Raw genomic sequence first — 13,034 nt, forward strand, 5'->3', positions numbered from 1 at the left:
TTTTTTCTCTTTTCATTTTATAGACTAAGTAACATCCAAGAGATGAAGGAGGTTGGACTTTACCTAACGGATCTTTGTATTCATGACCGCAGCAGAGAAATAGTTTTAGCTGGATGGCAGCATTGTGCTCGACTTGAGAACTCCTATGAAAAAGTAAGTCACTATAGTTGAGTGTGTGAGTAGCAATTGTAGGAATATGCAAATTAATAAGAATCCTTATTCTGAGGAGCACCTCACACATGCGGCATTAGATCGCTTGTTTTGGAAGTAATTATCCAAATACAGTATGTGTCAAATATTTAATCAAGAAAATACAGAAAAGTGTGTTTAAAGTTTCATTCAAAGTTCAGTGGTTAAACAAATAATATATCAATATTCTTAGGATATTGTTGGCAGATAAAAAAGTTAAAGATGGTAACCTATAATGATTTAAAAAAAACATTCAATTCTTTTCATATCGTACAGTGAAAACGTATTCTATACATAGTAAATTACAGTCAGTTGAACCGTTCTGACAAAAATACTTCATATCAGTGTATCCCATCGTGAATACTAAATATCTGAGGCTCAGGTGAAGCCTAGCTGGAAGCTCTTTTCAATGTTTGAAGATTAATATTAAACCCAGAGTCGAATTGTACGATAATTAAAAAATATGTTTCGAGCACAGTAACAAACATAGAGTATACGTTGTAGGAGCACTACAGCGTGAAAATGAAATACCGCTCATACTTTATTATATCAAAATAACATGAGAAATAAAAGACTTGTCACATTGAAAAGTTTAATGAAATACGTCAGTCAGTCGGGCTTGTGTTTTTTCTTACCTACTCCATTAACATGTATTTGTTTCAATACACAGTAGTACACATGAAAAACAAGGTGAAAAATACGTGGTTGCTCTATATAAATTTGAGCCGTTTAATATTACTTATTTTTCTTTCGTAAGAAAGATACACGTGAAAACACGTGAACAACAAAATTAACTATATAGATTTGTGCCTCTTCATCTTATATCTCATTTTGTAGAACGTTATACCTGTATACTTATTATTACAGTGAATAAGTATTTTGATGTCCTAAGGCAGATTTAAAGCATTAGAGTAAAGTGTTTGGATCTTATTAATGTTATTAAATCAATAACAAAGAGCTCATACATTTGTATAACTTCCATTTAGCTTGAGTGAATTCCTTATTAAACTAATTATCAGGCCTGCTAAACGTTTTTGAGTTGAAAGCGGGAACTGTTTCTAGTATTAAGAACTGACTTCTGGGAATGTACTCAACTGTACTTTCGTTTCTAGATTTGTATTTTAATACTTGGAGCACATATATATATACAAGCTAGAGGTAATGTTTTTTGTGTGTGTAAAGAAAAGAGTATCCACCAAAAACATTTTCATTAGAAATAATCCAAAATTAGCTAAAACATTATGATGATAATACAGGTTTGCTTATTGTGACATGTTTTACTGTCCGCTTTCGTAATGGAAGACTTACAGTTGTACAAGTTGTGAGCTGTACTGATGAAAGGTGAAGAACATCTCTTCTACTGTTTCAAATTCGATGATGATGATGACAAAACCTTGTCGAAACGTTGTACATTTACTGTTATGTTAAACTTATATTAAAGTTTTTCTTCATTACCCATTCAAGCCGTTATTTATCTCTTCTACTGTACTTGATTGCAATACGCTTCAGTGTCAGTAATTCCTAGGCAATCTAGCGTCTCAATATCTTTCTACTTAGAGCTCTCGTTTGCAGTCTCCTCCACGTGTTTGGTTTCTTTATCGGTGCCTTTGCGTAATAATTTGTCCTTCGTGTTAACAAGATCGGTTCCCTTCTGACAAATGACAACTTTAGTTCAGTCAGCCTGAATATCTCTTTCACTCGGTTTCGCTTGTACCACTAATACGAGCTCCATGATCCGTATAAATTTAACAAATATCACTAGCATGATAAATACAGAGAATATGCTGAATTAACGAACTTAGTGTTTCAAAAATCGTAGATTTACTAATTATCATTACTTTCAATATGTGTAATTTTTCTATGTTACAATAATAATACAATTACTGAACTTAAACTAGTTTTTTTTTAATGGTTAAGGAATAAATTACCATCCATGGATCCAATACATTATAGTAATCTTCATGTTCATTAACATTCGGCTGTTACAAATCAGCGAAAACACAAGTAGCTTCTACATCATTTCTATATAAACCCTGGCCATGTCTTACTACAGTATTACTATTATGCGTGCAACTGTAAGTTAACAAAGAAATATTTCAACTCTCCAGTAAGTATAACCCAATATTAGATTTACTACACGGCGCGTTATTACGTGTTTTATTACACGATTATTAGACATGGTAAAATTCTTGTAGATCTCCTTGATACCACCATGTTACAATCGTGCTGTACTTGTACGTCTCTTATCAATCTATTTTATAGCGGAATTGACTCAAACTAATATACATAACAAATTATTGTTTATTACTATAATCAACAACAAATACATTTAGAAGTAGGTTTTGCTTCTTACTGGCTGTGTACTACTTATTTCTTTCTCTTTGTTTATTCGTTTTCTCTTACATCTACTGGTCTTTTTTTCTTGTTGTTGTTGTTGTTGAACTCCTATGATTTATATATCTTTTTCAAACCCACGCCGAACACATATGTTTTCCTTATACTGGATTACAACGTCTCATAATCATATAAGGTTCGTAAACTCCACAGCGGTCGATCAAGAAAGGCAGCCGCTCTCTCTAATAGTTTACTAATGACTTAAAATGCTGTAATCTTCTAATTACCTAGGGACTGACCAAACCTCACCCATGTTTCTTACATCTAACTTCATAACACATTTCCTCCTTTTCTGAATACAATAAACAATGTTAATTATATTCAGTGTTTCTGTCTAATTTCGATGTTATCCCAGGCTCAAAACTTCCAGCGTATCCTGCTCTTCTTGTTCAACCATTTATAGTCTTTTTGTGAAATATTGATAATTTCATTGTCCTTACATATACCATACTACAGTTCACAATCGTTGTCTCTATATGTTATAAACTTCACAGTCACAAACACACACATATATATATCACTGCAACTGTTTAGAGCTCTAACCAGTAAATTCACACATTCTTACTTTTCCATTCACTTTCATAATCAGACGTCCACACACAGTATCTATCAGTTTTAACCATAATAGGATGGAACTTCGGTCTCGTATCTATATAAAATATATATTAGTGTTAATCATAAATCCCTAGTGGGAAAACGGAAAGTTTGCGGACTTACAACGCTAAAATCTAGTAGTAACCATAGTAGGATGAAACTTAAGTCCCGTATCTATATATAATATATATTAGTGTTAATCATAGGTCCCCAGTGGGAAAACGGAAAGTTTGCGGACTTACAACGCTAAAATCTAGTAGTAACCATAGTAGGATGAAACTTAAGTTCCGTATCTATATATAATATATATTAATGTTAATCATAGGTCCCCAGTGGGACAACGGGAAGTTTACGGACGTACAACACTCAAATCTAGGGATAGATTCCCCGCGGATGGCACAGCAGATAGCCCAATGTGGCTTTGCTCTAAATCAGGCAAATAAAATTTTACAGAACGAAGTCACAAACTGATCTTAATAACTCAAATACGAGTACACGTACGCGTTTCGATAAGTACTTGTTGTTTTATAATGTTCTGTAAAATTAAACTCCTGTAGCAGTTTTCTGCTTTCTTTCTTTACTCTGTGCATTAAGATTAAAGGTTTGTTTTCTATTTTTACGAAAACTGCTTCTTTCATACGTGGCAGCTCTATCAACAGAACTACCCTGCCTTCCACTCGAATTCTCTCTGCCTATCTTCTAAATCTAGCTCTAAACGTTTCTTCTCAGCTTATAGGTGTTTCATTTTAACTGTATCTTAGCAAATCTTGAATCGTTCCCATGACAACTTCTACGAACACCACTTGCAGTTCCCGTATTTTCACTAAGCTCAAGGTTAGAAAAATCATCTATTGTGATTTCCGCCTCAATTAGAATTTCACATATCTAATAATTTTCTCCATTTACTGTTGCGTGTTATACCCAGTTCTCTACATTTATTTACCAACTAGCTTTTTCAATGATTTCCAAGTCTCATCCATGCTAACTTAATTCTTTATTCTTAAGCAATGAACCACACAATTTAAAACCAGTAAGAATTAACTGAACCACCATCAAAATCAAAACAGGCAAGATAAGAACAAAAATTAAATCTAATTTTCCGACTTCATTGCTTCATCCAACTGACTTCACTCTTCGACTTTTGTTGATGTAATTTCAACTACAAACTCTTCTTTCATTGTTGGGTTTCGATTTCTAACGAATTGGTGAATCACACTTCTGACATTTTGTTGTAAATCGCCTTGACATCACTTTGCACTCCTTTTTCCTTTCTTATCCATCTACTTTATTGTGGTTGTACGTATTGATATCAGGAATTGACCCATTCAAGTATACATTATAGTACAAAAAAGTCACGCGACACACCTCTGATTGCAGGAAAATGGGGGTGACGGCAAATAGTTTGGCCTGTACAGGTGATCAGCAATTCGCTCGGAAGTCATTTCGAACTTGTACAACCGAAAGATGAGTACACCGAAAGAGCTAACAGTTTCAGGAAAGGATAGTTGGATGTCATTTGAGGAAAATGTCCGTACGTGCTATTACAAAAACTAAACATTTCCGGGTCGACAATTGACAACGTGCTGAAGAAATGGAAGTCCCAGGTGACAATGAGCCCAAGAAACGACCAGGTAGGCATAAAGTATTGACGGACAGGAGGCCACTCGCTTTGAGAAAGCTGGTTACCTCATCTCACTAGCAGACCCTAGAGGATCTGTGTTTGGAGATGCGAGCAGCCACAGACAATCCTATATGTGTTTCCACGACACATCGAGAGCTGCATGCCATGAGTTTTCACGGAAGAGCTGCAGCCCACAAGCCGTTGATAACAAAAACAAATGCATACCGTTGACTGGCATATGGCAAGGCACACCGAACCTTGACCGTGAATCAATGGAAATCAGTCCTGTGGAGCAACGAGTCACGCTACACTCTCTTCCCGTCTGATGGACGTGTTTGGGTATGGAAGCCTGGAGAATGCTTATTAAGTTTGTAGGTGGTTATATATCAGGGTCTGGGGTGTTTCTTGTGGTATGGACTAGGTCCACTGGTCGCAGTACATGGATCCATGAATGATGAGTCCTACATTGATGTTCTGAACAATTCTATGCGTCCTACATTATAGCAATTTTATGGTACCGGCCCTTACACCTTCCAATGTGATAACGCTCCATGTCACAAAGCAAAGATTGTGAACAGGTGGTTTGAAGAGAATAACATCGGAACATTGCAGTGGCCAGAACAGAGCCCTGTCCTAAACCCGACAGAACATCTTCGGGATGAACTAGAACGCAGAATCAGGGCAAGGCAAAGACGGCCTTCTTCAGTAGTGGAGTTTACTAATGCTTTAAAGGTGGAGCATAATACCACCAGCTTTCTACCAGAAATTAGTAGACAGTCTTCCACGATGCATTGAAGCAGTCATTAAGGCCAAAGGCAGGCCAACACGCTATTAATTTCCTGGAATAAAGACATGTTTTATTCATAACTACCCGTTTCCCATTACTTTTGGTAGGATAATGTATATAATCAATTGCTGTTTATTATTATAATTAACAACACATAGATTTAAAACTAGATTTTGTTTCTTTCTGGTAGTATATTACTTCTCTCTTTGCCCCCCCCTCTCTCATTGTTTATTCATTTTCTCATACATCTTTGGATCTTTTTTGTTGAACTCCTGTCTTTTATATATCTTGTTCAAACCCACTCTGATTCGATCCGAATCGTGGTAGTTATTTAGGCTTAAATACCTTTCAGACCCCTAAGGGCGGTCAGAAACTTTCTGTTTCCACACTCTGAACACACCTGTTTCTTTTATATCGGATTACAACGTATGGGGTTCCTTAATCTCCATAGAGGCTAAACAAGAAAGGAGTCCGCTTCTTCTAATAATTTCCTAATGACTGTAATCCCATAATCTCTCAGGGACTGATCAAAGGTCGGACGCTTTCCTACCTCTTTCAACCCCAATCGATGTTCCCTACTCCTAACTTCATAACAAAATCTCAAATGTTGAGGTCGAAACATGTTTATGGCAACTCCATGGGACTACCAGATAGAGTTAAAAGCCATGTTTCTCTTACTTAATTTTTTTGATGAAAGTGACTACAGATGTTCGCCACCAGTCACAACCTTGCTGTTGCTAGTAGTAATGGATGAGATTTCTTAGGATATTCTGAATACAGCTTGTTACACAAATACTGAAAATATAAAGATCATAAGACTATAGATCAACTAAATATTTGCAACATCAAATTGTTTACTTTTTTGTTTTATTTACGGCAAAGCTACTAAGGCCGACGTTCCTAGTTTTGAGCTACACAACCCACAGCCATCTCTTGGGCTATTCTTTACTAATGCCACAACATAACTTCCACATAGCTGAAAGGGCGAGCATGTTCTGCAACATCAAGAAAAGTTTATATATGCTCTCTAAATTTAATACCTGCAGAAACATTGCCTAAACATATTACTCATATGAGGTATCGAAGTCCTCAAGGAAGGTGTTTGGTATTTCTAATGTAAATACCAAGTCTCGCACACAAACAAAATGTTGTTTAAAGTATGATTTATGCATATGTACAATAAATTTACCTAGAGACTCCGAGACCAAAACCTTGGAGCACTACTTAACAAGATAAGTAGTTTAAACACTGAGCTATACAGAGTGCAAGTATTTCTGAAGCTTCCAACCAAGATCGCCATACAATATTCTCAATTTATGTATATATTGTATATTTGTATAGTTATATTTTCATGCAGCTTAATGACAATGTGTGTTTCTTACATATTTTGTTGTCCTTAAAGAAAATGACAGGGATTATCTATCTATCTGTCCACAGAAATACCCACATTTTCAAAGAGTGTGTAAAAAGAAACAGACTTTTCTTTCCTGTAAGACACCCATATCGGAGAATAATCAACAAACGTACACCGATAGTATTAAGGGTGCGTAACAGCCAGATATCACTTCTCAACACAGTCGCTATTCCACGAGATCCATCATACCAGTTCCGTGTAAAATGTAGCTATAGTGCTAAGAATCCACTTGTGATACTCGCAAACTCTTCCTGAGAAAGCAAACAAAGACGGTTTATGAGGGTGTTATGTTATACAGAATTGGGAACCTTGAACCTTATAATTGTAATAGTTTCAGTCGTCCTCAAGTTGCATAATAACAACTCCTAGCAGTGGACGGACACTGACCAATTGACATCACTGTTCTTTGATCGCATTTATTACATATCTAGCGTATGGGAAACAAAAATCTGATCCCTTATATTTATAAACTACTCGAGTACAAACTAATATCCAAACAAGACCTTCAGGGAATAATAATTATTTGATTGGTGACCTAGATATGCTGCTAACAGTTTACCAAAATTTGTTTTTTACAGGAGATTCATTATATTTACTCTGGCTAGAAACTGCTTAATTTTATTGGTAATCTTATAACTGCTTTCTAATTACCACGAATTGTGCTATTTTTACGTTATAATATTTCATTTCTTCGTTCAAGTTTAATAAGTCGTAGATATATATATCTAAGATAAAACAATTGTTTTGCAAATTATAAGATGTAATTTCGTTTGCTTTTACCTAATTTCTTAAACAGTGTATTTAGAGAGAGAAAAAAACTACATGCAAATATATATTGTTTTTGTTTCTATTTCCCATTTTACTATTGTCCAGTACATGAAAATAAAGTTTAATCTTTACCAATTCAGCAAGAAGAACGCAGTAAAAGACTTGAAATGAATCTAAAGATGTGGGACGAATGGAAGAAGAAAGGAGACGAAATGTTATATTCTATGATCCCTAAACCAGTGGCAGAACGACTTGCGAATGGGGAGGATCCGATTAACACTTGTGAAGTGAGAACTTTTCTCGTGTTTTTTTTTTGTGTGTGTGTATGTGTTTTGTCTTTTGTTTTCTGATGGTTTAAAGATATAGACGTAACAAACGTAACAACAATAAGTAAATTTGCATGCCAATTCACTGCAGCGCCTAAAACAAAAATGGCTCTAGTGGAAGTCTATATGTCTCCTTTTGCTAGTTTTGAATAATAATAAAGGTCCGAACGTGACCTAGTGGTTGTCGTGCCTCAACTGTTAGTACGATATCTCATCGTTCCTGACCTCTTGATGCAAAAAACGCTCCGCACTTGGGGACCATGGTTGCGCCAATAAAATAGTATGCTAAATCCTACTAGTCGATCAGACAAGAGAAATCCAAGAGTTGGTGGCGGGTGACGTAAAAATGTATAGTTAAATAGTTATACCCGTAGGCGGGTTTAATTTTTATTTTTGGTCTAAATAACTAGCTTTCTCCGATCGGAAGTTATTATTAAATACGTAAAGTACCTGTAACTTCAACAGTTTATTATTGATATTATACATACTATTTTTATGTCTTACATTTTGGGGGGAAAGTCGAAGAAAGACCATACTTTTTGTGTTAACTTGATATTCTTAAACAACAACGACCTCTGAACTAAGTTTAAAAAAAAACAGTTAAGAAAATATTAAACTTTCTTATATTTATGTCTTTCGAGTTCAAACTTATCCAAGTATTTCCACTTCCTCATACACTTTATTATTATAGTTTCAAAGTTTTGTAAAAGTTAATTTTAGATGAAAGGTAAACAAAAACAAAAAACAATATTCTCCAAAATGAAACGTTTTTTTTGTTTTATTTTATATACAGAAACTATGTTTTCAACATCCATTTACGTCAAAGCGTAATTCACTTCCCAAGAATTAATTATAAAGCTATTTGGGCAGTTCTGAAAATAAAGATTACACTGGCTTATGAGATTTTGGAGAAAATATAGATTGAGGGGAGCTCGAACCCAGGGCCAGTATCACGTATATTAAGTAACACGAAAGCAGCATCTAAGGGAATATTAGTGCAAGATTCCACATATTTACTATATATATAACAGTGTTCACTAAATACAAAAACATGAAAAATGACTGATATTACCCGAATATTTCTTATGTTCGACAGACATTGTTCACTAAACACAGAAACGGGAAAAATTACTGACATTACCCAAACATTTCCTCTCTGTGACAAACATATTCACTAAATACAAAAACATTAAAAGTGACTCATATTACTCGAATATTTCCTATATATATATATATATGACGGTCATTGTTGAACTAACTACAAAAACGCGATAAAAGACGTATATTACCCAAATATTTCCTATGCATGATAGGGTTTATTTACTACATACAAAAACATTAAAAATGACTGATGTTTCACGATTATTTCAAATATATGGCATACATTATTCACTAAATACAACATTTTTAAAAAAATGACTGAGTTTACACGAATATTTTCTACTGGCCGTCCTTACCCGGCGTTTCCCGGATATTATCTGAACAGAGGGCTGATGTTTAGCTATTTTTAAACAGAAAGGATAAATATTTCGCTTTTCGCTTTTTACATGTCAAATGCATAAAAGTACAAATACTGAAAAGAAAGACATACTGTTTACAAGCATTCTATGACTATGAAATTAGTAGGAACAAACATTTAAACATAGTCATTTCCGCTAACAATATGAATTCTAGCATTTTTATGAGTTTTTTTAACCTGTTTTTACGAGACTGTTATTGTTTAACATTATTGGCGGAAATTATGATATGAATTCTAACACTTTTATCAGTGGTTTCTTTTAAAAAATTTAAACCAATAACAGTTTTGTTTGTTTGAAGTTAAGCACAAAGCTACACAATGGGCTATATGTGCTCTACCCACCACGGGTATCAAAACCCGATTTCTAGCGTTGTAAGTCCGCAGACATACCGCTGTGCCACTGGTGGGCAAACAGTTTTGTAAAATCAGGTTTAAAAAAAAAAACGTTGTACGGAATAAAACCCAAACTCTTGTTCAGCCTTCTATTTAATTACTATAATAAATCACTCTTTTAACTAACCAAACTACCTACTTTGTAATTTAAAATCAAAGACAATATTTAGTAACTTATACAAACACAGTATCTATGTGGTTTCGATGTAAAATTAAACCTTTAATTTGACAATGTATTATTTGAAGTATGAAAAAATCCTTTATTTTGCCTCTGCATAGTACCTATAATTGTATTTTTCTTATGTTTATTGTATCGAAGTAATGCATTTATATTATATACTAGCTGGAGTACCCATCACTTGGATGGAAGTTATGTAAATTCATGATTAATGAAAGGTTATCTTAAGACATCTTAGGTGGTTAGGGCGTTTGACTCGCAAGTTTAGGGTCGCGGGTTCGAATCTCCCTACTACTAAACATGCTCGCTCTTCCAGCCCTAGGGGGTTATAATGTGACAATCATTCCTACTATTCGTTGGTAAAAGAGTAGCTCAAGAATTGGCGGTGGGTGGTGATGACTAGCTGCCTCCCCTCTAGTCTTCCACTGCTAAATTAGGGACGGCTAGCGCAGATAACCCTCGTGTAGCTTTGCGCGAAATTAATAATAAACAAACAACAAATGTACATGGCTTCACTAAACTGTCAGGATGGATCCCGAGACCCAACATACTGGTGTGGAGTCCCTTTTGTTTTGCTGTAATATTAAAACCTTATGTCTTATCTAACCCAATATTTGAAATTCATTAGGTTTAAACGAATATATATATATATATATTCATATTTTAAATCTGTAATTTATAAGTAGTATTTCAAACAGTCCTCCAGTGGCACAGCGATATGTCAGCGGATTTACAACGCTAGAGACCGGGTTTCGATACCCGTGGTAGGCAGAGCACAGATAGCCCACTGTGTAGCTTTGTACTTAACTTCCAACAAACAAACTCTAGTATTTCAAATTACAGTTGCTATTTTATCTTCTTTGTTTTTTTCAAATTACATACTTTAAATAAAGACTAGTAACAGAGAAAGATAATAGCTTGATATTTTCTCGTTTTGCACTATGATATTCCTTATATCAAACTTATATTTTAATTAAACTTTATTACCAAAATTTGGAATTCGTCCTGTTGATTGTGGTTAATTTAACTCTTATATAGTGTCAGGAAAAACTCCGCACTATACCATACAAACAACTTAAAGTAAAAAAAAATATTAATTAATAAAAATATTCTTCTAGATGTGCAAACCATGTATAAGCAATGGTCCACATGGTGTGATTAAAATGAACACATCTTTTCGCTCTCTTTTCTCTCTCTATATGCACTCCTGTTTCATATTTTCAGACTTTTGAAGAAGTATCCGTGTTATTCAGCGAGGTTGTGGATTTCTCAGTCCTTTGTTCACGCATTACTGCACGTGAAGTAGTTTCGTACGTGAATGACGTGTACATCTTGTTTGATAGAATTATCGATCAGTACCGCGTCTTTAAGGTATGATTGATGCTCGGTATCCATTTACAAATTTTTTTCTCACATATGTTGCTACTTTAATTCAAAATTAAAATTCACTTTATCAGAAGGTTTATTTTAAGAGAATCGAACAAATATAAAGCCAAAAAATATTGCAATCTAATTTCCTGGAATATTACACAGAATCATTTAATGAATGTCTTCATTGCTTCTAGATATTCAATGTATATGAAAATAAAAACTAAATGTATAAACGTGGCTATTAATAATAAAATCACATGAATATACATATATATTCGTCCGATCATCTGAACGTTTTTTGCAAGGTAGACTGCTTTTACTCTGGAGACAAATCTCCTGATACAAAAAAAGGCAATCTTCCTTCCCAAATAGCCATGTTTATCAAATGTCTTACACTGCAGTTTTTCTGGTTTGTTTCCCCCTAGTGTCATAGTATTAAACTTATGGCAAACCTACTGTTATTTTAAACGAATAATCGAAACTACGTGCAAATAAGTCTCGGGAACTAGTAAACAAAGAAAGAGTAAAAATAGAATGGTTTACAATAGCAAGCAAATAAAGAAGTATCATTTATGGTACGACATTAAGTACGACATTTTTTTAACAATATTGCAGCAAATTTTTTACAAAGTAAACGTTGTGTAGTAACAGGATCGGTGCTTACGATAAAAAAAACAAGGAATACAAATCAGAGGTGCGCAAATTAGCATTTGATTTGGATTATTTGAAATATACAATGGAAAAATTAGTGGAATTATAAAAAAAAATCTTCAGTTTAACGTGACTTTTATCACAAGTATTAGTCCTATTTCTTTTCAACGCTTTGGAATCTTTTGACGTTTTAAACCCTAACTATAAATGCTGAATAACTTCTATCTTTTGTTTCTCGACAAATATCACACATAGAAAGATATTCATTTGAATTATGTTTACTGTTTCTTTCTTTTCTTTTCTTTTCTTTTTTTAGTGGATTATTCTACAGGGCTTCAAAGAACAGGAAGTAATGCTGAATTTAAGCTTGTTCTCTGAAGCCCACCAGTGTACAGTACGTTATCTGAAGGTTGGTTTACAAACATAATTTAAAGGAGCTAAGTCTGTTGGTTTAGATAAGATTAGATACTTATTTTTTTCTTGCTTCGACTTAGCCCAAGGTTAATGCTGTCTGAGGTAACCTAGGAAACGTGACATAATTCTTAAAAGAAATTGATGAAAAACAATTAGTAAAACACACGGTTAAATTAGTATATATATGTATACCTAACTAACTTACTTGTGCTTAACTCTACACAAACAAACAAAACTTTTTTTATTATTCTAAGAAGGTAATAAACTAATTTGATTCCTTTCTTTGTAGATATTTTTTTTAATTCACTAAAACAGAAAAATTAAGCATTTAAACATAAAACTGGAGAATAACGAGTGTATTTCACTGTACTGAATGAAACAAGAGAAATTGAAAACATTTTAATAATTTCATTTT

The 13,034-nt window shown here is 34.0% G+C and overlaps 1 protein-coding gene across 1 annotated transcript in view; it reads left to right on the forward strand.

The window, feature by feature from the left end:
- The window catches only part of LOC106457963 (soluble guanylate cyclase 89Db-like), a 45,866-nt gene that overhangs the window by 18,360 nt on the left and 14,472 nt on the right, over nucleotides 1-13,034 (forward strand). The window contains exons 3-5 of the mRNA XM_022384066.1: nucleotides 24-153; nucleotides 7,908-8,054; nucleotides 11,408-11,554. Coding sequence (XP_022239774.1) covers nucleotides 24-153; nucleotides 7,908-8,054; nucleotides 11,408-11,554 — 424 coding nt within the window. The remainder of the gene's footprint in view (nucleotides 1-23; nucleotides 154-7,907; nucleotides 8,055-11,407; nucleotides 11,555-13,034) is intronic.

The sequence above is a fragment of the Limulus polyphemus genome, unplaced genomic scaffold (genome assembly GCF_000517525.1).
Source record: "Limulus polyphemus unplaced genomic scaffold, Limulus_polyphemus-2.1.2 Scaffold398, whole genome shotgun sequence".
In the NCBI taxonomy this organism is placed as follows: domain Eukaryota; kingdom Metazoa; phylum Arthropoda; class Merostomata; order Xiphosura; family Limulidae; genus Limulus; species Limulus polyphemus.